The sequence below is a fragment of the Brachycentrus maculatus genome, unplaced genomic scaffold, assembly GCF_059751285.1.
Source record: "Brachycentrus maculatus isolate JH-2025_06_01 unplaced genomic scaffold, ASM5975128v1 h1tg000495l, whole genome shotgun sequence".
Taxonomy (NCBI): domain Eukaryota; kingdom Metazoa; phylum Arthropoda; class Insecta; order Trichoptera; family Brachycentridae; genus Brachycentrus; species Brachycentrus maculatus.
In genome coordinates this window covers 76580-101638 of record NW_028281242.1, presented here as the reverse complement: position 1 = coordinate 101638, position 25059 = coordinate 76580, and the positions used below count along the sequence as shown (strand labels likewise).

The 25059-nt window shown below is 33.7% G+C and overlaps 2 protein-coding genes across 2 annotated transcripts; both read right to left on the bottom strand.

The window, feature by feature from the left end:
- Hsc70-2 (Heat shock protein 70 cognate 2) lies at positions 1 to 19433 on the bottom strand. Its single transcript, XM_088272361.1, has 7 exons — positions 19041 to 19433; positions 4598 to 4837; positions 3375 to 4117; positions 2440 to 2608; positions 2259 to 2360; positions 1331 to 1558; positions 1 to 575 (listed from the first exon to the last, which is right to left on the bottom strand). Exons 1-7 carry the CDS (start codon positions 19212 to 19214, stop codon positions 360 to 362), a joined length of 1872 nt encoding a protein of 623 aa, XP_088128487.1. The 5' UTR covers positions 19215 to 19433; the 3' UTR covers positions 1 to 359.
- A 1049-nt stretch (positions 19434 to 20482) lies between these two features.
- On the bottom strand, positions 20483 to 21110 carry LOC148301974 (small lysine-rich protein 1). Its single transcript, XM_088272362.1, has one exon. It carries the CDS (start codon positions 20974 to 20976, stop codon positions 20734 to 20736), a length of 243 nt encoding a protein of 80 aa, XP_088128488.1. The 5' UTR covers positions 20977 to 21110; the 3' UTR covers positions 20483 to 20733.
- Between the last annotated feature and the right edge of the window lie 3949 nt (positions 21111 to 25059).

Below are 25059 nucleotides of genomic sequence, written 5' to 3'. Positions count from 1 at the left end.
TTTTTGACCGCAGATCGTCTATTGACATTTCTTTTATAGAAGGTAGGGCAAAAGTAATATCATTATGTGAATGTGACTTAATTTTTGCACAAAGCGTTATTAAGTTGAAAAAATTTAATCGGTCAAACGACCACCACGAAAACGAGTTGATGCACATATGTGCTCGTTATACGACATTTTGGCTCCAAATTGGTGATTTATTCTTCACTGTTGCCTTTAACAACATTTAAATAATCTTTTGGTGAAAACGGAACACAATTTTTTTTATTTCTAACAAAATGGCAGCCAATTTACATAATGATATTACTTTTGCCTCGCTTGTAGTTTTTAAAATCTATATGTGCGATTCCGTGGGTAGTTTAGTCAACTTCCTCAACAGTGGGTCCTCCCTTTCCCTGATGCAACTTGACCATGACGGGTTGGCAAACGTTCTGGATGTCCTTCAGCTTGTGTTCATACTCTTCCTTCTCGGCCAGACTATTCCCTTCCAGCCAAGTGAGCCCGGCGCTGCAAGTGTCCAGGACTGAGTTCTTCTCCTGGTCCGTCAGCTTACCGGCAGCAGCTCCATCCACGGCCTGAAATAAATACAAGTAGACGCTAAATCACAGAGTAAGGCGGTGGAGAACATGTGACATGAAGAGAGGAATAGACCGAGCAAGGAAAAGATGGGCTGATGACATTGTCCTCGTTGCTGGTAGTAAGTGGAATAAGCCTAAATGAGAGAAGTCTGTAAAAACTAGAAGATGCCTATATCCTGCAGTAGAGAGACGGTAGGCAAAGAAAGAAAAGAAGACATTAAATGTGCTGTAAGGTTAAAAATGATGTATTTCAGTAAGGTTTAGGGGTACATACGTCGACAGATGTGGCATTGGCAATATGTTAGATAACTGTTTTGGCTTTGGAATATTTGTCATTGAACTGGGATCGATAAGATCAAGAGCTTTTCATAAAATGAACAAGATATTACAAAATTTAAACAATTAAGAATGTGCTAGAACAAACATTTTCCACATCCAAAGTGTAATAGACAGCACGCTCGCCTTCCTCGGGAATCGAACCCCGGACCTCCAGTCCCGGGTTCGATTCTCAAGAGGGTCAAAATAAATATTAGTGATTTTTCAGTCTAATATTTATTTAATATCATCTTGGACTGGTACATATGTACTATGCACCATTGGGTGCGGATGAGGGTTAGAAGAAGAAAATATGTAGATAGATGTGGCATTGGTAATATCGACAGCTGGGAATCGATATCGCAGGAGCCTAATCCTTCTTAAAAACAAGCCACAAGGCATACACCAAGCAGACGAAGAAGAGATTGTGTGCAAACCTGTTTGGCACTGAAGATGTACGCCTCCAGCTGGTTCCTGCTCTGCACTCGCTCTCTCTGCTTATCGTCTTCCTGCTTGTACTTCTCAGCTTCATTCAACATCCTCTCAATGTCATCCTTAGATAGTCTTCCCTTGTCGTTAGTGATGGTAATACGCTCCGATTTTCCGGTGCTGTTGTCCTTAGCTGACACATTCAGGATACCATTGGCATCCAGGTCGAAGGTCACCTGGAGATTTGTAATTAGGTTAAAATATTATGGATGACTATTTAAGGAGTCTGAGAAAAATGTTTAATATTGTAAATGTATACCTAATGTATGGAAGTGAAGCATGGAATCGGCTTAAGAAGGATGAAAGTAGACTGAATGCAGTCAAAATTAAATCTTTCAAACAAATTTGCGACAAAACAATGTATGATGGATGTTCAAATGGGAAATAAGGAAAGAATGCAAAGCTATGCTTATTGTTAATTCATAATTCAATAAAATTAAGAAAGGTGTGTTAGAGATACATAGTTTGACTATGTAGAACAAATGAGTGAAGAATAGTGGAATAAGGAAAGAATGCAAGGCTGAGATAAGCATTATCAATAAAGATTATCAAGAAACATGAGTTGAGATAGTTTGGACATGTGGAACGAATGACTGAAGAAATAACAGGAAAATAAATATATGAGGCGAATAGAGTTGGAAAAAAGGAACATAGGAAGACCGAAGAAAGCTCGTCCTGATCAAGTATTTCAAATACTTGAAAATGTCAGATCAGGAGTCAAAATGCATGAGGTGTATGGTACGAGAAGACGCATGAATGTGGAATACACAAATATTGTTTGCAAAGGCAGAATGGTGTAGTGTCCTTTCCTCTTTGCTAATCCCTGCGGAAAGCAGCGTGATGCTAAGTTTATTTATGTCAATGGAGAAATCATACCTCAATTTTGGGTACACCTCTTGGCGCTGGCGGTATACCAGTAAGATTGAAAGTTCCAAGCAGATTATTATCCTTTGTCATTGCTCTCTCTCCCTCAAAGACCTTTAAAAACAAACAATTTTCATTTATAAATGAAATGATTTAAAACGCAATTTGAATGAGTATTGTTTTTTCTGTATACCTGAATGGTGACGGCGGGCTGGTTGTCAGAATAGGTAGTGAAGGTTTGCTGCTGCTTGGTGGGAATCCTGGAATTCCTTTCCACCAGCTTTGTCATTACTCCTCCGGCTGTCTCGATACCCAGAGAAAGAGGAGCTACATCTACTAGAAGGACGTCTTGGATCTGAGAGCTGAAATAATATAATACAAAATATATTCTCATTGAATTCCGTGTTGTCATTTTTATAATATCATGATTTGTCATTTTTAAAGGCATGTGCACAATGAGTTGCTTTTAAAGCTTTTAATCTTTTTATGCCCCTAATTTTTCCACAGATTTACTCCATAATAATTATTCATCTTTAGACCTATCTGTTTATAAAGTTTTATTGACATCATAACATACATGAAGAAGAATATGGAAGTCTGGGTATTCACAGGGCATACAATCTTTCGTAGACTGGTTAAGTGAACACTTTGCACACACGTGTAACATTCAGAATGGTGAATAAATGACAACCTTTGATTGCCAACCATTCTACTCAAAATTTTGGAACTCCTACATATATCATCAATCTAATGACACCGTATGCAAGAGTTCACTGGAGCTATCCATGTTGGGTTGAGAAAGCTTTTATTTAGCAGAGACCCTTTATTTGAATGTATGCTGTTTGTATGTATGATTTTTTTATGCAGCTTATAATTTAACCAGATTATTTTATTCATAACATTTTGAGTTTGTGTAAATAATTCTTCACAAATCTGGGTTTCTCTACTCAGGAGTTATTTTTACATATTTTTCTTCATTTATGTTGAGATGTCAAAAAAGTAAAAATAACTCCCAAGTGGAGATATCCAGATTCGTGAACAAGTATTTGGACACACTCAAAATGCTTATAAGATGTTTCAATATAAAAACAAGTACGTAATAAATGAAAAATAGTTTTTGAATTTTACCTTGTATCTCCGCTGAGAATAGCTCCCTGAACTGCGGCTCCATAAGCAACAGCCTCATCTGGGTTGATGGAAAGATTTAGAGACTTTCCTCCGAAGAAGTCTTGAAGCATTTTCTGCACTTTAGGGATCCTGGTTGAACCTCCTACTAACACCACTTCATTGATAGATTTCTTTTCCAACTTGGCATCATTCAAAGCTCTCTCGACTGGAGTCAGGGTTGATCTAAACATGTCCATGCACAGCTCTTCAAATCTGGCTCTGCTGATCTTAGAATAGAAGTCGATTCCTTCGTGAAGGGCGTCGATTTCCAAGCTGGCCTCAGTGCTGGATGAAAGAGTCCTCTTGGCCCTTTCGCAAGCAGTTCTGAGACGACGCAGGGCCCTGGCATTTCCCTTGATGTCCTTCTTGTGCTTGCGCAGAAACTCTTCGGTGAAGTACGTCAAGAGGCGGTTGTCGAAGTCTTCGCCTCCCAAATGGGTGTCTCCCGCTGTGGACTTGACCTCGAAGAGAGAGCCATCACCAATGCCCAGGATGGACACGTCGAAGGTTCCGCCTCCAAGGTCGAAGATGAGGATGTTTTGGTCTCCCTTGAGATTCTTGTCCAGCCCGTACGCGAGAGCGGCCGCGGTGGGCTCATTGATGATTCGGAGGACGTTAAGTCCGGCAATGGCACCAGCATCTTTGGTGGCTTGTCGCTGGGAGTCGTTGAAGTAAGCTGGGACGGTGATGACAGCATCAGTAACCTAAAAAAAGAAACATATTTTTTTAATAATGTTTTTTGCTGTTTTTGATATTTTTTTATACTTTGTAGGACATTTTATAAACTTTAAATAAAATAACACAAAAAAATTGTTTTTAACCACTTTTACTTTTTGTACTTTCTTCCAACTGGTTTCGACAAGCATCTGGTTATCTCACAGATGGCTTCAGACTCTTGACCTGATCACTTTCAAGTATTTTAAATACTTGATCGTGCCAAGTTTTTAACTATACTTAAAAATGAAATATTTTACTAACTACATTTATTATTATAGGCTTGTAGCCAAAAAGTTTCTGTTGAGGTTTTTATAAAGATTTTTCACTTGTTTTTTGTATTCATAGAATCGTCTCGTTAATTTTTGGCGAGATTGTGTGACCATAGAATATTTTGTAATATGTCAATTTTAGTTTTCTGTACTTAATTTTGCTATCATTACAATATCATGTTTTAATTTACTGCTCACCTTACCGCCGAGATAGGTCTCGGCCACCTCCCGCATCTTGGTGAGCACCATGGAGCTGATTTCCTCGGGAGCGAAGGTCTTCTTCTCACCCTTGTACTCCACCTGTATCTTGGGCTTGGTGCCGTCGTTGACAACCGTAAAGGGCCAGTGCTTCATGTCGTCCTGTATCTTGGGATCGTCAAACTTGCGTCCGATCAGACGCTTGGCATCAAATACGGTGTTGCGAGGGTTCATCGCCACCTGGAAATCAGAAAAAGCTACAATTTATATGATCTGCAACCACTCGTGCCTAGAGGTCCAGCAGCCCTTGGTGTTGAATAACCAGCTCATCAAAAGAGTCGAGAGTTTGAAATGGTTGGGAGCGTACAAAATCGAAAATGGTAGCCTTCAAAATGATCTGGGAGTGATTTAGAAAGCTAATAATTCATGTGTTATGAAACTACTTATGGCTAGATGCCCAGCAACCCTTGAGTAACCAGGTAATCGAGAGTGTCCAGAGTTAAAGTACTTAGGAATATGTGGAATATCATTTATCATATACTTAGGAATATCATAGTGGAATATGGCAGCATAAAAAATTACCGGAAGTGCATTTAGATAGCTAATATCTCATGCGCTGTGAAACCACTCATGCCTAGAGATGTCCAGCAGCCTTTAGTGATGAGTAACTAGCACATCGAGAGGGTTGAGAGTTTCAAGTACTGGGGAGTGTACAAAATGGAAAATGGAAGCCTTCAAAAAGCACTGGGAGTGCGTTTGGAAAGCTAATAACTTTATTATTTAAACTTCATGTACTAAGAAAATAAATAAGTGCATTGGTGGGCTTATTGCTAAAAAGCAATATCTTCCAACCAACCTAAAATTACTGAAGAATGATGTACTATGACGAGGAATGGAAAATATTTTTTCCTGAGAAGAATGAAGCTTCTCAAAGTAATATACATATTTTTAGCTAAATAACGATATTTTTTCATGAGAACAACATGTGATAATTATTTTACCAACATTTGTTTGCAAGTGACTCTGAAATCTAGCTACGGTTTATGCAACACCGCTCATCATTGCCATACTTAGACATCACATTTATATGATTTAAAGCCTTTTCCTACTTGTGAGTGGATTTACTCTTTGTATTTAAAGTTACGATAGTTTCATGTAATTCATGAGTGAAAATTCTAGGCGAAAACACAATGATCTTGGCCGTGAATATAAAATTCACACATACTAACAAACATTACATATCACATCACTATAGCCTTGAGTCGGTTTTTATTTAGAAGTTGCTTTGTAGTTATTTTTCATGATCATGTATTTATTTTCGTCTTGTAAATATTACACAATGATACAATAATTTAGAATTGGGATGGATTCTCTTAAAATAAAACTGTGTCTAATTTTATAATATAATAAGTTCTATTATATATTGCTTTTTAGAAAATTATTTTACCATTGTCCATTGAATCATATAAGTTGAAGTTTTCATATTATTTTTTGACATCTCATCAAAGATGAAGAAGAATATGGAAGTCTGAGCATTCAGTTCTAATTATTATTCCCGTAATTGGAGATAATCCTGATTTGTGGACAAGTATTTGGACACACTCAAAATGTTATACTTAGTTTAAGTGAAAAATTAGTAATATATTCATTGTGTCTATTTTTTTTCACACAATTCGTTTTGATTTTCTGTCAAATTTTGAAACATACATTTTAAAATTATTTGAAAAAAAAAATGCATTTAAATTGAAGAGGAAAAGGGAATTATTTTGATGTTTTTTGTTTGCCTTTATTTTTTAAATAACAAAATGAGATGAGAAACGCTTACCACCGTAAATACCCTACGTCAAGAATATAAGATTTTTTTAGTGATCATGTCTTTAGGAACAGTGTCCGTAGATGGTTGCTTCTCGTTGGAAGGGACAAGGTAGAAAGTCATTTAATTAAAGTCCAGGTGTAAGTATTTTACTGTAAAACCTTTCTACTGTAAATTGTTATTGTATCTTTTGTCCGCCTCCGTAGTGTAATGGTCATCACGCTCGGCTACCGTTCTGGAGGTCCCGGGTTCGATTCCCAAGGGGGGTAAAATAAATATTAGTGATTTTTTCACTGTCATATTTATTCAATATTACCCTGGACTGTTACCTGAAGCGGAGGGCTGATCACCTTTCCTTCATGTGTAAACGATCAAGATAACACTGCGTTTATATGACGCAGTGCCCTATGCACCATTGGGGTGCGGATAAGGGTTTTATTATTATTATTATTTATTATCTTTGGTATGAAATATATATATAATCTAATAATTAAAAAAAAATAATAATAATAAATTGTATTAACATGTAAGTATTTCGGCTCAACACAGGCCATGCTTAAAGAGCCGTAATAGATATAGTAAAAAAATGGATGTATCCATGAAATAAATAAATAAATAAAATAAAATAAAATAAATAAATGTTCCAAATAATTAGCTTTTCGTATTTTAATATAAATAAAGCTTTAATATTCTGAACAGATGTTATTTACCGATGACATGATGCTATCAATAATTCTAATAAATTTAGACCTAAAGTCGAAATCGACCCTATCAATAATTCCGAAAATTTGAGTAGTTTCGCTGTCAATAATGAGTATAATGGTGTATGTTACACGTGTGTAAAGTGATCACTTAACCAGCCCAGGACAGGGCTCTGTAAATACCCAGACTTCCATATTCTGTCATTTATTGATTCGGCAGTCACTTTGTAATAGAATCTATCTACAACATTTTGAGTGTGTCCAAATACTCGTTCACAAAATCTAGATTATCTCCAATTACAGGAGTTATTTTCATATTATTTTTTGACATCTCATCAAAGATGAAGAAGAATATGGAAGTCTGGGCATTTACGGGGCTGACGACCGTCATAGGCTGGTTTAAGTGATCACTTTACACACGTGTAACATTCACCAATTCTACCCATTATTGACAAGGTATATAAGAATAAGGTTTCTAAATTGGTTCATATATATAGAACTTCCAAGAATTTGAGTAGTGTGGTTGTCAATAATGGGTAGAATTGGTGAATGTTACACGTGTGTAAAGTGATCACTTAAACCAGCCTATGACGGTCGTCAGCCCCGTAAATGCCCAGACTTCCATATTCTTCTTCATCTTTGATGAGATGTCAAAAAATAATATTAAATCTATCCATTTTTAATCTAAGTTTCTTCTTCTTCTTCTAACCTTTAACGGCACCCAATGGTGAATAGGGCACTGCATCATATTGACGCAGTGTTATCTTGATCTTTACTTACATGAAGGCAAGATGATCACTCCTGCGCTTCAGGAACCAGTCCAGGGTTATATGAAATAAATACTAGAGTGGGAAATCATTAATATTTATTTTTACCCTCCTCTCCTGAGAATCGAACCCGGGAAATCCAGCACGGTAGGTAAACACGCTAACTGTTACACCACGGAGGCGAATTAATGTTTAACTAAGTAAAACTTATTATTTTTTGACATCTCAACATAGATGAAGAAGAATATGGAAGGGCATTTATGGGACTTACGAACGTCATAGGCTGGTTTAAGAGATCACTTTTCACACGTGTAACATTCACCAATTCCACCTATGATGTCTACTCAAATTCTTGGAAATAAAAAAATAATAATATGAAAAATAACTCCTGTAATTGGAGATCATCCAGATTTGTGAAAAAGTATTTGGACACACTCAAAATGTTTTGTAAAACTTTTCAAGCAAAGCATTTATAGCTAGTTAAAAGCTTAGCTGTCCAGAGTGGTGTAAAGTAAATATGCTGGAATTAATCTCAGTTTTCTGGTCACCTATTTCGGTACCACGGCTTGCTCTAGTATAGGAGCATGTGTATTAGAACGCACACACGTATTGGCGACTCGTGTATAATACAGTCACTCTAACTTTGCTGTTGAATCGAGAGGAATTTGGAGTGGGCGGTGTCGTGGTAAAAATATAAAACATCATTTAAGAGGAAATCATTCGAAATTATGTCATTAGCTATTGATATAATCAGGTAGTATAATCTAAGTAATTGGTACATATTTTTGTTTCCATCACATTTCACATTTAAATCTGACAAGCTTCGTAAAAAAGGTTCGTTAGTGCAAAATCTTAAGTCCTGCCACGAGTAAAGCATCATGTGTTGGACGTAAAGGTGGAGACTAACCGGAGCATTTCGTCGTAACATAACGTCGCAACATCGCTCGCGGCGAGCATCAGCGAGCATCCGAAACTATGGATGGAGCGCTCGGCTCGGTGTACTGACTGCCTGAATGCTCGCATCGTAATGTGTTACGTTACGACGAAATGCTCCGGTCAGTTTCCACCTTAAGAGCAACACACTCATACTATATAATACTCATGGCCAACATCGTGCTTCTTGACATATATTAACGCTTAGCATTTTCTTAGCATGTTTTGGAATGCATTTAGTTTCATAAGTTATTACTATTTTCATTGCTTCACAAGCATCGTAAAATGAATAACATAATTAAATAGCATAACAGAATAGTATGCTTTCATTTTTTTCTTTTGACTACATTAAGCCACAGCAACGCGTGGCCGGGTACAACTAGTATCTAATAAAACATTTTTACAAAATAATTTCGAATACAGAGTTAATTTAAGGCCCAGTAATCAACAGTCCGCAGCTTAATTTTCTTTAAACCCAGGTAGCATTTAACGTCATTGAATTTTTTGCTTCAAACACTATTTTTGTAAAAAAAATGTTTTTCTCTTGGAAATACAGTAAACCCTCCTATAACGTTGAGATAAGTGCCGCGTTATCGGAGAGAACTTTAAAGAGTGTATATGTTTTTAAATTGTATTTTAATGAATAATGACTCATTACAATAATTTTCGCTGCTTAAAATGTAAAATTACATTTTAAAATATGCTTATTACCTTAAGTTTTTCTCATTTATTTCTTTTAAATATGTTTCTAATGCCTATTTATCAAACCTGTTTATTGTTTTTATATTTTGCCATGTATAAGTATTAATAGATTTATATTATCCACTGACACTTCGTGATGGAATTGCATTTTTAATATATTATTTGATTAAAACCAATATTTTTAGCTTTTCTACTTAATTTTAAATTAAGTGGAAAAGCTAAAAATATTGGTTTTAATCTAATAATATATTAGTATTAGTTTTCGTTATTAAATTTTTTTGTTACTTTATTATTTGTGTTCCAGTCTTGTTAACCTTAATCCCATGTCCCAAAATGAGAAATAGAAATCACTCATCGGGAATATTATATGTATACATGACTTGTGTGTAATATGTTTTGAAAAAAATAAAAAATATTAACTCCTCATAATGCTCCCTTCGATAGCGCGGTACCTATTTCAACGTTTTAGGGGGGTTTACTGTAAATATATGGTTTTAAAAAGAGTTAATAAAATGTATTATTAGGAGTAAAAAAACATGTAAAAATATTTTTTCAGTATATTTAAAAAAAATACAAATTTCAGTAAAAATTCTAAATAAAAATACGTTTGACCAATAGCGCGGCCGGTCGCGTTCTGGATTTTAACGTTTGAGATCTCAGCCTTAACGAATGAAATGCATTTTGTAATATTGTTAGGGAATGTTGATCGTTCAACAATAATTCATTCGACAAGTTACATAAATACAAAAAGACCACTAAAAAAATAGAAATGTGTTGTGTAAGTATTCGTATAAGGAGTGTGTGTATGACCATGTGTCATGGTGAATTTCATCGCAAGAGAGTTATAGCAGCACCATTTATATCACTTTCGACCGCTTTATTGAGTAGGTATATACCTTGATTGTATTCCGATGGTTTTGATCATGCCCATACTAGGTGTTGTACGCCTTTGTATGCCTTTTGAGGAAGGTGATCGGTTATGATTCACATTTAAAGGACGCAGCATCCAGTGTACCGCGAAATGATGTTAGATCAATAAAGAATTAGTTATGGATGGAGTGTCTTATTGGGGATAATATAGGTAAGTAGGTCTCCTGGGAGTCCCGATGCAGCCACGATTTTACCGATTTAATAAATATTTTTTTAGCTCCCAATTAAATAATAAATTATAAATGTATGTAGGTACTAAATAAGCAAACAGTTAAGCCGCGATATAATGTATACTAAGACATCAATAATGTTCCTTTTAAAACGTTTAAAAGAAATATTTTTGATGTCTATTTGACTAGTTGATAAAGAAAATTTCTATTATTTGATGAAAACATGTAATGTAAGTTTATTATATAGTTATACTTTTATGTACATGAGAGTTTATTTTTATTTTTATATTGCTTAAGTGAAAACCTCTAATTCGAATGTTATTTTGAAAATTTTTATTATATCATGTTATTTTTGTTAAATATTCTGTTTTTCAATAAATAAAATAATAAAAATAAATAAAAATAAAAAGGACCTCACTTTGCGTCGTTGATACGTTCCAAAATATCGCGACGCAAAGTGAATTGCTAATTTTCATTGGAAATCATATAAACATCTAAGATAGCGAAAATGAGTCTTAGTTCAGTAACGACGCAACTTAAAAAAAAACGCAAAGTAAAAGGAAGCAAAGCGAGTGTACTTATTGCGGGAAGGGGGTTGTTTGTTAAAGCCGAAAATCCGTTGTATAAAAAAAGGTTTATAATAAATTTAAAAAACTTTTTTTGAAAATATGAACACTGTATTTAGATTGTTTACATGCGGCGCCACTTGAATTTAAGCATGTACATATAATATTGACTACGTTTTAAATTTTTTTTTACATTTGGTCGAATTTTTTGACCGTTATATATCAATTCGGTAAATAGAATCCCTTATATTGAGGTTTTACTATATTATCAAAGAAAAATGCTGGTATTACCAGTGAGCATCAAAGTCACCGTTATCAAAATATCACTCATTCCTAAATCCGGATCCCTGTGATGTGTACGGTTTACTATAAATGCTGATTTCCGCCTCCATAGTGTAGTGGTTAGCGCGCTAGGCTACCATGCTGGAGGTCCCGGGTTCGATTCCCAAGAGGGTCAACATAAATATTAGTGATTTTTCAGTCTAATATTTATTTAATATGACCCAGGACTGGTACCTGAAGCGGAAGGCCGATCACCTTTCCTTCGTGTATTTAACGATCAAGATAACACCGCTTCTATACGATGCAGTGCCCTATGCACCATTGGGGTGCGGATAAGGGTTAGAAGAAGAAGAATAAATGCTGATTAGGCTCATATGAAAGAGTTTAATTGTTGTTTTATGCATAAACGAGTATCTCATACATCGCTCACTCCTTTCAAGAACATCATAAATTAAAAATCGTCCATTTTCAGTTGTGCGTGTTTTCGGAATGCCCAGAAAATGTACTATATCCCAGCTAAAGCGGTATATTTTAAACTTAGTATTTACCCGCTACAGGGCAGAAAGTGTTGTTTTGCATTTTGAAGAAAAGGTATTGTTTAATTATTTTTTAAATATACTTAAAATTTTGAAATGGAGTAAAAACCTTCAGGTTTTACCTAAAAAGATCTGTTGCACAGTAAAAAATTCAATAAGTTGCTTGACATTTATTTTAAATACATTTTATTATATTTTTAAACTTTGAAAACGTTGTCCTGAAAAATCAAGTTTTTTTGATTTATGACGTTCTAGAAAGGAGTGAGCGACATGTAAAAGGCTCTATGGCTGATAAGTTAAGTTTGCCGACTACTGGTGTAGCTAGTCAGTATGCTATAGTTTCTCTGACGTTTCCAGAATAAGACGAAATACGTCTTGTTGCTATCCTGATAATGATTTCCAATAACTACACAACGCTCACGCGAGCTTTCAGTAACTTTGAATATTAACAAAGCTCTTGAACTTTCCTAACTTTTCTTCTATTATTTGTGTTTTAAAGATACATACAGTTTAAAATTTTGGCACAATATAAAATCAATACTTGAAACTTTGAAGTAAAAATACTTAAATACATAGTAAGTATTTTACGCATAATTATGTAAATTAAATTGATGATTTAAATTGTCGTTTTTTTAGGTTTAGGGTTACATAGATAACGGTAGAATAAATAATCCCATCATACTTAGAAAAGGCGCTTGTAAATACGAGTATTAACGGCATTTTTTTATGTAAGAAAACCTGTCCACCATATTTCTTTATGATTTCAGTATAATTATTACACACGTTTTTTGTACTTAGTTTCGCGTAGAACGTATCTACCGTATAAATTCGATGTTTAATGTATAACTTAAAAAAACGTTTTTTTCTGATACTTTCAAACTTTGATTGTGTTTTTTTTTCAAGTTTATTAAGTTTGGAAGTATCAGAAAAATACGTTTTTTTTAAGTTATATATTATTTTGGTACCATTTTTTCAACCGATTTTGACAAATAACTTGTTTTCTTCAGGAATTGATCGTTACGGGTTGAAAAAATAACACCAAAATAAAATTGGTGAACGAAGTTTGTTTTTGTGATTTGTTTAAAAGTTTGTGAAATATGCTACAAAGTATTAGCAAAAAGCATTTTTATAATAATTTAAGAAATTATCTACATTTTGAGTGTGTCCAAATACTTGTTCTCAAACCTGGATTATCTCCAATTAGGAGTTAATGTTTACATTATTTTTTGACTTCTCAACATAGATGAATAAGAAGTCTGGATATTTCCACGACCAAATTATAAGAAATTATCGTCCAGAATTAAAGTTATCAACAACACCTAGTTAAAACGTAAACTTTCGTATGTAATCGATGCCCTGTTCACTTTCTTTCATAAACAAAAACCTTTTCGTTTCAAAATGAATTGATAGAATTCTTAGAATATTTCCTGGTTTATTTTAAAACTATCGAATGAATTTTTCCACACTGCGCTCCATTTAAAAATATATGTAGTGTGGAGAGCATACAGCTGTTAAGTCAATTTTCCAGATGTTTTTATAGATAAGAGATTCCACATTATACAACAAGAAAAAAATAGCTGGAAATGCGAAATGTGACCAGAATGTAATATTATACCGAGCCTCAGTTTGGATGTAGGTACTAAGTTTTATATGCGACTACACACCGTAAAGTAATATTTAGGTCACTCGGTAGACATATAAAATTACCGTGATTTTTTAAAATGTAGGTATATGTAGGTATACACAAATATAAATTGGGATCATTTGGCAATGTGAAAAATACAAACTAATTCACTTATTTATACATTTTTGTACAATAGTATGGTTGTCAATCATGGGTAGAATTGGTGAATGTTACACGTGTGTAAAGTGATCACTAAAACCAGCCTCGTAACGTAATGACGGTCGTAAGCCCCGTAAATCCCCAGACTTCCATATTCTTCTTCATCTATGTGGAGATGTGAATTTTTTTTTTGTAAAAGTATTTCATGGCAGATGAATCAATCAATTTATATAAGTTAACGCCAAATCAATAAACAACTTTTTATTTTAATTTTTTATTTTTTTTTTGTTTTTATATTTCGTGGTATATGCATTCATTCATTTATATATATATATATATATATATATATATATATATATATATATATATATATATATATATATATATATATATATATCTTTGAAGCATACATAGAAAATTTCCATATTGGCATAGTCTGCCTGTGTGCGTGTATAAATTTTATAAAATATTTACTATATGAAGCTAATTGTAATAAGTTTATACTAGAAATATAGAAGACAAACAGAATACGTAAATAGTTTTAAAAAATAAGAATATTAAGGAAGTGTTGCAAAATTAAAAAAAGAAACAGTAAAATTTAAATAAATATTAAAAGTTAAGTAAGAAAAATGTATTAAGAGTATGAAATCACTAATTTATTAGAGAAATTCAATCATATACCGGACTACTAGTCGGAATTTTTAAAATGTAAACGTCCGTAGAAACCATAAATTGGTAATTCGAGAGATAATGATAAAATGAATAAAGAATTAATTATATATATATATATATATATATATATATATATATATACATATATATATATATATATATATATATATTTATATATATATATATATATATATATATATATATATATATATATATATATATATATATATATATATATATATATATATATATATATATATATATATATATATATATATATATATATATATATATATATATATATATATGTATAAGTATATATTTAAAAAATCACTGAATAGAAATGCGAAATTTTGAGATGACTTCCATTTTTTGACTATTTCACTATGGAAGAATATTTAGGAATTAAATATGTGTATTTGAAGGCAAAAAATGGTCGATTATTTTATTAAGATTATAATATCTCAAAAACAAAAAAAAAGTGAAATTTCGTGAAAAGACTTTTAAAAAGAATTTACACCGGTTTTACATTTCTCCCAAAATTCAATTAGGACACAAAATTGGGGGCGAATTTAAATGGACATCATGTCTCGATAACCGATAACCTTTGCTTTTAGGCAGTATTATCATGTTTTCGTACATGTCGGGTAGTCGCGGAATAATATCAGCAATAAAAACAACCAAATGGTGACCTAATCATTATGTGCATTCATTAACGTTTGCATAAGAGAAAAATACGACGCAAATGCACGGGTGTCCAAACTTAAAATACAGTAAGGGACATTTTTTTGCAGTACGTTTTTTTTTTTGCATTTTTGGACTAAGTAGAATCTACTTAGTCAAAAAATGCAAAAAAAAACGTACTACAAAAAAATGTCCCTTACTGTGTTTTGAGTTTGGACAGCCGTGCAGTCGAACGCAATCCAAACATAAAGGCAGTATCGAATATAGAGAAGAGACGGCTTTAAGGTCCAATGTACGTTAATTGCAACTCAATATTCTTTAAGGGGGTATTCTCAAACACAAAATTCATTCCACCGGAGAGGTCACATATCTGTTCGCGACCGATTTTTTAAATAATACATATATTCTGCTGCTGCTAACCCTTATCCGCACCAAACGGTGCATAGGGCACTGCATCATATAAACGCAGTGTTTTCTTGATCGTTAACACATGAAGGAAAGGTGATCAGCCCTCCACTTCAGGTACCAGTCCAGGGTAATATTGAATAAATATTGGAGTGAAAAAATCACTTATATTTATTTGACCCCCCCCCTGTGAATCGAACCCGGGACCTCTAGTACGGTAGCCGTGCGTGCTGACCATTACACTATAGAAGCGGACAAAACAATACGTACTTAGAATAAATACATAAATAAATAATATAAACCCTTTTCTGTACCCGAGGGTGCATAGGGCACTGTATTATATAAACGCAGTGTTATCTTGATTGTTAACACATGAAGGAAAGGTGGTCAGCCCTCCGCTTCAGTCCAGTATGATATTGAATAAATATTTGAGTGAAAAAATCACTTATATTTATTTGGTCCCATCTGGAAATCGAACCCGGTACCTCCGATATGGTAGCCGAGCGTGCTGACCATTACACTATGGAAGCGGACAAAAAAATACATACTTAGAATAAATACATAAAAGAGAATAAATACTTATTGGACATTATTTTGTTTTTTAGAATATATATGGAAAAAAAACGTTTTTATGCATTTTTTAAACTCCCTATCTTTCAATACGTAAAATGTTAATTACGTAAAATGTTACCTGTGTTTAGAGAAATTTATGTTGCGACTTAACAAATAAACGTTTTTCGAAGGCGAATTTTCCAAAAGAAAATGATGAATGAAAATATTAATTATATCGGCTGTTATAAACACAAAACGAGTCTAATACAATCCTTTATAGGATGAGTATGTTAAATTAGATATTCCTCCCGCCTGACAAAGATCCATTTTGCCGCCCAAATAATTTAGCAGTCTAAGCTGCAGCTAATTTAGCTTGTACGTAAATCCTTGTAGGTTTACACTCACGGTATACTGAAATAAATAATACCAAATGAGTTTAGAAAAAATATTACAATGGTGAATGGTAACTAGTAGAAAATTGATCAGGCAGGAGACAATGGCCTCATGTGAGGACGCCCACAAACCATTTCAATCGACAAATGGACTCAAAATACTATTAAAGAACTATGGATTCGGAACAACGTCATGCATAATTGCACACGAATGTGGAAGAACGCATTTGAAGTTTGTTCAACGATTTTACACATGGAGAATTGCGCTTAAAATAAATATTTAATGGTTCATACATCTATTTGAATATAAAAATAAAACACTTGTGCAATACCACTTTTGAGTATACGCGTGCAAACACGACTAGTTTTGAAAACTACAAATGTTCTCATCGACAAGAAAACATACAGATTGATTTTATTGATTGATTAGGCATTCACTTTGTGGTAATATCTACTTAGTAAATACCACTATTTCTTCAAATCTATAACTACACCTGTTTCGATGCATTTCGCATAATTTTTACGGTGTTTGAAAATAATGCGGAATGCATAAAGTGACCATACGTCCCGTTTTGAACGGGACTGTACCATTTTGAGAGGCCTGTCCCGTTGTCCCCGAGTAAAGTTTCGGGACGTCGAAATGTCCCGTTTTTAAAAAAAAAGAGCAACACACGTGCAAATTTTTTTAAAAAGTGCAAAAAATCGACGGTTTTTTGTTGTTTTGTTTTTCACATTTTTATTATTTATTCCTCTTATTTTCTTTATAAATATTCATTTTCTTTTTGATACATATAAACTATAAAAAATACGTGTTTTCTTGAATTTACATACTATTACGTAAAAATTGGTAGATGTCCCGTTTTGAGGACAAAAATAAATGGTCAGTTTAGGTATGCATCGAAACACGTGTCCGTCATAATAGGTTTGAAGCAGTAGTGGTATTTACCCAGTAAAACTTAAATGAAAAATAATTACATTACATTGGGTATTTAAAGGGCTTACGATCTGTCACATAGTGGTTTAAGTAACATGTGTAACATACATGTGTAACATTTACCATTCAAAATAAGAAGTTTTATTTCAAAAGCGAGCTCCACGAAGTATTACATATTTGTATGTGACTGTAAGTTGCAAAGAAAATTATGATTTGGCAAGGAAAATGTATGCATCATAAAATTGGAAGATGTAAGGTTGCCAATGTATTTTCATAGCTCGGTCGTTATAACTCAAAGTCCCCAAAAAGCGGACAGTCAGATGTCTCGGAAAATATGAAACCCACAAACACAAATGTGTAAGAGGATGTGGAAAATTGATATGTTTGAAAATTATTCAAAAACTGACATATCCACTGGTGAAAGGATTTTTTTGAAAATTGCCTCAACTTGTTATAAAAAATGTATATTGAAGTCTGAGCATCCCAGGGCTTACGATCTAGCATTTGTCGGGTTGTGGTCCCGTGGTTAGTGTCGCGGAGTCTTGAGTCTTGAGTTTCTCGGTTCGAACCCACTCTACCACAATTTGATACCTATTTCTAATAATGAGCCGCTTAGGCTCACATATTTTTAATTTTTGAAAGTGGTCAGTCAAGTCAGGAGTCGGGATGATATATGTATGTATAAGGAGATGCATGAACGTGGAAGAGGCGAAGATTGTTTTCAAAGAGATAGCGGCGTGATAGGTATTTAGTTAGTTAAAAGATATAACGTAATATAATACAATTATAACGTAATAGAATGGCAGAATTGGCCCACACTAGATTATCCCTCCTGTTTCCAACACAGATTTAAATAAAATATCTTTATTTAGTTAGTAGAAACAAAAATCCACTTAATGTTCTAAATTTTTTTTAATTAATAATAATAATAATAATAAAACCCTTATCCGCACCCCAATGGTGCATAGGGCACTGCTTCATATAAACGCAGTGTTATCTTGATCGTTTACACATGAAGGAAAGGTGATTAGCCCTCCGCTTCAGGTACCAGTCCAGGGTAATATTGAATAAATATTACAGTGAAAAAATCACTCATATTTATTTAACCCCCCCCTGGGAATCGAACCTCGGACCTCCACAACGGTAGCCGAGCGTGCTGACCATTACACTACGGAGGCGGATATGATATGTAATAAATGCAATTCCCATCTAAAGAAAAATAGAATGGCAACTTCTAAACTTCGGTTGACGTTTATAAAAAAAAATATTATTCGAACCCTTATCCGCACCCCAATGGTGCATAGGGCACTGCATCATACACCATAAACGCAGTGTTATCTTGATCGTTAACACACGAAGGGAAGGTGATCAGCCCTCCGCTTCAGGTACCAGTCTAGGGTAATATGGAATTAATATTAGAGTGAAAAAATCATTTATATTTATTAGACCCCCCTCTGGGAATCGAACCCGGGTCCTCCAGAACGGTAGCCGAGCGTGCTGACCATTACACTACGGAGGCGGACATAATTATAGATATGTTTAAATAATAATTATGTTTAAATAATTATTGATATGTTTAAAATACTGAGATAATTATTTACACAGAAGTGTCAAAATTTACCTGGTTTTTGGCAGCATCTCCGATAAGCCTTTCGGTGTCTGTAAAAGCGACATAGCTAGGAGTCGTTCTGTTTCCTTGGTCGTTGGCGATGATCTCGACTTTTCCATGTTGCCACACTCCAACGCAAGAATAAGTAGTGCCAAGATCGATTCCAACCGCTGGAGTTTTCCCCATTTTTGAATATATAAATTAGTCTTTAGTTAACCTCGAGAAAAAACCACGCGAATTCTTATGTTTCAACCGAATTCGAACAAGTATCGAATCAACAAGGCAACAGATGTTTCAAGTACGAAAAAAATGGGATAGATAAAATGTGAAAGTAGTGTTGGGAAGATTTTTTTTTAAAGAGTCGCGCGCTGCCGGCCGTATGCAAAGCGACTGACTGGCGATTCCACTAGAAATTTAAAATTACCACCGCGCGGTCCGTTCGCAGGTTTCAATGTGGGCGGACGAACAACTCGCGCGTGGAACTTCGCAGCAGGTTCTAGAATCGCGACTCGAAGCGGCATTTTGGAGAACGGGAACGCAGCGATGTCCGATCCGATGGGTATAACCAAATACAAAACAGCGACTTTATAAATAGACGAATGATTTAATGCAAAGGTAAGCAAAGATTCTGCAAGAAAAGAGCGTGGGAACACGTTTAAAATAATAAGAATAGTATATATTCGTACGTGTCTCGATGAATTGATTGGTTATGAAACAATTTTCCGGAATTTTCTTTACTGTCAACGACTGCCTAAAGTTTTTTTTTGCTTTTTTGACGTTTGTGTAGTAAAACGTCTTAGCACGCCTTCCATAACTTTGTCGATAATGCTAATATCAACATTCCAACAAGTATACTATAGATATTTGCGTGTATTTACAGTTTCATTTAAAATGTTACCTTGTATCATCAAATTCAGTAATATTGTTCCCATTAAATTATAATTTGAAACGTCTCTTGTAATTTATCGATTGGATATACATATCGTACCTATCTACTATCCAGTTCCGCCATCGTAGTGCAGTGTTTAGCGCGTTTGGTTATCTTACTCGAGGTTTCGGGTTCGATTCCCAGGGGGGTCAAAATAAATATGACATATTTTTACTCTGATGTTTGATTATTGATACCTAAAGTCCAGGAATGATCACCTCACCTTCACGTATTAACGATAAAGATAACACTGTGTCGATGCAATGTAGTGCCCTATACACCATTGGAGCGGATGATAATTTGGAAAAGGTGCGCACTTACCGTGGGAATAAAAAAAATCCTTATTTTTCCTGAAATAGACGGTATTGTTTTATTTTTATTTTTGGTTGTACCTATTTCGAGCTGAGCCTTAATTAATTCCTTTGATGTTTGAATTATAAATAATGAAGTACTTTTATTGCGATTTGCTTTATGCTGTTACTAGGTGTTGCTTTCAATTAAAAATAATAAATAATAAAAGATCGTACGAAATTTCACTTTTTTATTAAAATAAAAAGGTACCTATTGTTTCTGGTTATTTTAATATATTATGTCATGTTGCGCTTTTTTCAATTTTAAATAATCTGAAATTTGGTCGTGTCAAAAGTCTAGATAAGCGTAGGGCATGTATGACTAGATGTATGGAAGTAGAGAAAGCTGGGACTGTACATCGGGAGAGAAGAATGTGGCGTTCCATCCTCCAGCAGGAAACAGCGTGATGGTAGCAGGTAGCAGCGATTACTTCTTCTTCTTCTTTTTCTGCGCGTCTGGCCAGGGAAATCCTCTGATCTTTAGCAAATCTTGGATGTTGTGACACACGTAGTAAGCGTTATCCATGGCGGCCTCTGTAAATATGTCAACATTGCACCTGCCTTTGGATTTTCCGGCCCGTTTGGGCTTCGCGGCACCCTTCTTGGCCTTCTTCTTGTCACCGCCGCCATTTGCAATCGAGTTCTTTTTTTTCTTGCCCTTTCCCGCCATTTTTACGAACTGTCAAACTCCGCGCGAGGTGGATAATTATGATATGAACATGGTCAGTGAAATAGCATCGCTTTATAGACTCGATTGTTGTGTCTTTGGAACGCGTGGTAACGAAAATTAGACGCAAATTCGGTTGCTTGGTTACAGAAATATTGATCAAATTTAGTACAAGTCGCGATATAGCACGATCTATTGAACAACTATCCGTACGTACGATTATAAGTAGGTAAGTACCTGTGTACATATAATGTATGTAAATAATAGGTACACTCTGTTCACAGATATTTTACCTCTATTTAAAAAAAAAAATTATACTCTAATTTAATTATTTAAAAAAATGAGGTTTAATAACTGTGAACATAGTGTACCTTTGTTAATTATTATATATTTTTTTAGGCAGTCAACACATGTTTTTAGCTGGCGTTTTCCTCTAAAAGAATACAGAATGCATGAATCCCATACAAAAACTACCAAATAAGTGGTTATTTTTTTTATGAGCAAAAATATCGCGTTCGAAATTTTTCTAAGGGATTCATCCGTTAGGAATTGCGAAAGAGAAAAACGCAAGCAAAAAACGCGCGTTTGGTGGCTACTTTAAGAAGAGTGACCTGCAAAGACAGGTGTGGCCAATTCCCTTCTTACCCAAAAATAAAATATCTTAAAATAAAATATCATATACTACTTTTTTTGGCGACATCTATGTTTGAAATTTGTATTTTAGTTAGGAGAAACCTTCATAAATGTATAAAGTGATCACTTAAACCAGGCCTAGACAGGTCGTAAGTCCTGTTAATGCCCAGTCATCCATATTTTTCTTCATCTACGTTGAGATATCAATATTTTTTTTTTATAAATGATTCCCGAGTCAAGCAAAATCCAGAATTTATGAACAAAAATTTAGACACTCAAAATATTGTCAACTTGTAGTAAATCAAATTAGAGGAAAAAATTGAGAATCAAAAGAATCAATTAGAGAAAAAATTCAAAAAAGTTTGATCACTACCATTTTAAAGTTAAAAAAGAGACATATCAAGATGGCGGCAATGGCAACTGGCGGCAATTTATTCCCGAAAATAATGATTTAGGTATAAAAGGCCCCACTAACACAGGCAAAAGTAAAATTGCTGTATATAATTATTGCAATTTCAAACATACATCGTGACTAGATTATTTGTAAAGATTTTTATGCTTCACCATAGGTTTACTTGGGAGGGGCGAACGTTATACATTCTAGTATTAACCCTTCCCTTACGATGCTAAAAACTTCCGCACGCTCCGGGGATATGTATTTTGTTCATCATATGAAAATGTGATTAAAAACAGGAATAATGTAAATATTCTTAAATGTTGCTTTTATTGACGATAGTGGAAGTTGAAATGTATCAATTTTGTAATGTTAGCTCTAAGATAGTACCTAAGAAAGAAAAAAAATACATTGTAAGTATCCGCCACAGCTAGTGTAGCGATATGACCATCCCAAACGACGTCTTGTCGGCGCAACTAAAATAAGATTGTCCGAAACATTATGGAGCCGCGTGCATGTGTACGTTAAATGTGGCACGCACACATACTCTGAGAAACTTCTGTATATTGGTAATTCAATCCCCAATTTATTTTACAATTGTTTTATTTGCGTCGTTGCAAATGAATATCTTTATATTATAATACTTTTATGTAACACGTAATAGTATTACGGAGGAATACAAAAATTTCTGAGCCCGTATCTATTATATTTTATATTGATATTTTCATTTTTAAACTCGTGTTGTAGTAAATACATATCACCGGGAGGGGAAGGTTGATTTGAAATTGTGTATATTCCTGGCGTGAATCATGTGAAATCGCAAATAGTCCGAAAGTGTAAAAAAACAATGATTTAAAAAATATATATTTATTTTCGCTATGAAATTTTCCAGTCTTTAAAATTAATATAAAAAGAATTATCATATGGCAATAAATGTAAGTAGTTGGTATTCATATACCCACAGGTTCACATATTTTTTTAATAAAATATATAAATAACTAAGAACTACTTTTCTCATAAAAATATTAAAATGTTAATATAATACAGTGAATCATTAAAATGTATAGAAAATTCAACAATTAGTTATAAATAATTTTAAAAAATTGGTATTTTAATTTATATTTATACAGCGGAACCCCAATGTAACAAACCTCAGTATAACAAGTTCCTCGAAGTAACATTTAAAAAAAAAATCCCCTCAAACTATCCATAGTATTCAATGAAAAATATACCTTTATATAACTTATTGAGCTTGTAAACAAATGTCCAAACAAAATTAACCAAAGTAAGTAAACTTAGTTTATGTAAATATTTTTATGCATATGTATTTCCAGTATGTAACTTATGTATACAGTGGTAATATGTAAAATAAAACTGTGCACATACAAGTAGTATGCATATATTTCAATTACAAGGTGTTTACTGTAATATTTTTCACACTCTACATATTGATCTATTTAACAAGGTAGATTTCCATAGAATTTGTTATATAGTGATCGACATATCGCTCACTCCTTTCAAGAACGTCATAAATCAAAAAACTTGATTTTTCAGGAGAACGTTTTTAAAGTTTAAAAATATAATACAATGTATTAAAAATAAATATCAAGCCACTTACTGAACTTTTTACTATGCAACATATCTTTTTAGGTAAAACGTGAAGGTTTTTTCTCCATTTGAAAAATATTTAGTATATTTAAAAAAAAAAATTAAACAATACCTTTTCTTCAAAATCCAAAAACAACACTTTCTGCCCTGTAGCGGGTAAATATTAAGTTAAAAATATGCCGCTTTCGCTGGGATATAGTACATTTTTTAGGCATCCGAAAATATGCACAATTGAAAATTGACGATTTTTGATTTATGACGTTCTTGAAAGGAGTGAGCGATATAAGAGTAAGAGTGTAATGGTCAGCACGCTCGGCTAACGTTCTGGAGGTCCCGGGTTCGATTCCCGGAGGGGGGTCTAATAAATATAACAGATTTTTTCACTCTAATATTTATTCGATACTACCCTGGACTGGTATCTGAAGCGGAGGGCTGATCACCTTTCCTTTGTGTGTTAACAATCAAGATAACATTGCGTTTATATGATGCAGTGCCCTATGCACCATTGGGGTGCGGATAAGGGTTCGAATGAACTTTAATAAACCGGGTTTTTAGCTATCCAAACCTGAATCTAACAAATCACTCAATATATTGAATTCTACAAAACTCCAAAATTTGTTGTATTGAGGTTCTATTGCATTATATAACATTCATACAAATTGTTTGAGAAAAATCTTCTAAGTAAATAAAAAAAATTACAACTTTTTATGGACCATAAAAAATACTGTAAAATTATGATGAGGTGATGGGAGCATATATAAATTTATCCATTAAAATCCAAAAAATAGTTATGGGCACCAAAATAAACTAAACATTAAAATCTACATAGTCGTATCAAAATGATAAATGCAGTTTAAAATGCTCTATAAATAACTGTAATAGAAGAAATTACAACTATATTGAAAAAATTAATTTTATAAAATTAGTTAAATTATTGATTACCCCTGATTTTATTATCTGTAAATACCAATCAAGGTAATGGATCATTATCAGACGGTAAGAATATATAATTTAACATATTCAACCTATAAAGGTTTGTATTAGATTCGTTTTGTGTTTATAACAGCCAATATAATCAATATTTTCATTCATTATTTTCTTGAGGAAAATTTGACTTTGTAAATACGCTGTCTTCGTAAGTTGGTAATGAATGACGTCACAGAAACGATGGACTTATTTCAATATTGGTAGCATTGCTAAATTATTGGCGGCTCTATTTGTTGATGTCTATGGTCCACCCTCTCACAACCCCTCCCCTCATATTTGTATAACTTAAATGGTGGTGTATTGGTAACCACACTACTACTATTACAGCGCTATAAACCATATGACGTCATAAAACGTTCGATGACGTATGCGAATGCACATTTTTCGTTTTATTCAAATATCTAAAGTATAAACCTTAATATCTCCCTTAGTTCTCTACAGATTTCAATAAGAATGTTATCGAT

Excerpts from the sequence above, each read along its gene's own strand:
- Hsc70-2 (XM_088272361.1), bottom strand. The coding sequence starts at position 19,214 with ATGGGGAAAACTCCAGCGGTTGGAATCGATCTTGGCACTACTTATTCT. Across the intron at positions 2,609-3,374 it reads ATTCTCAGCGGAGATACAAG|CTCTCAGATCCAAGACGTCC; the intron begins GTAAAATTCAAA and ends ATATTATTTCAG. Across the intron at positions 576-1,330 it reads ACATCTTCAGTGCCAAACAG|GCCGTGGATGGAGCTGCTGC; the intron begins GTTTGCACACAA and ends TATTTATTTCAG.
- LOC148301974 (XM_088272362.1), bottom strand. The coding sequence starts at position 20,976 with ATGGCGGGAAAGGGCAAGAAAAAAAAGAACTCGATTGCAAATGGCGGC.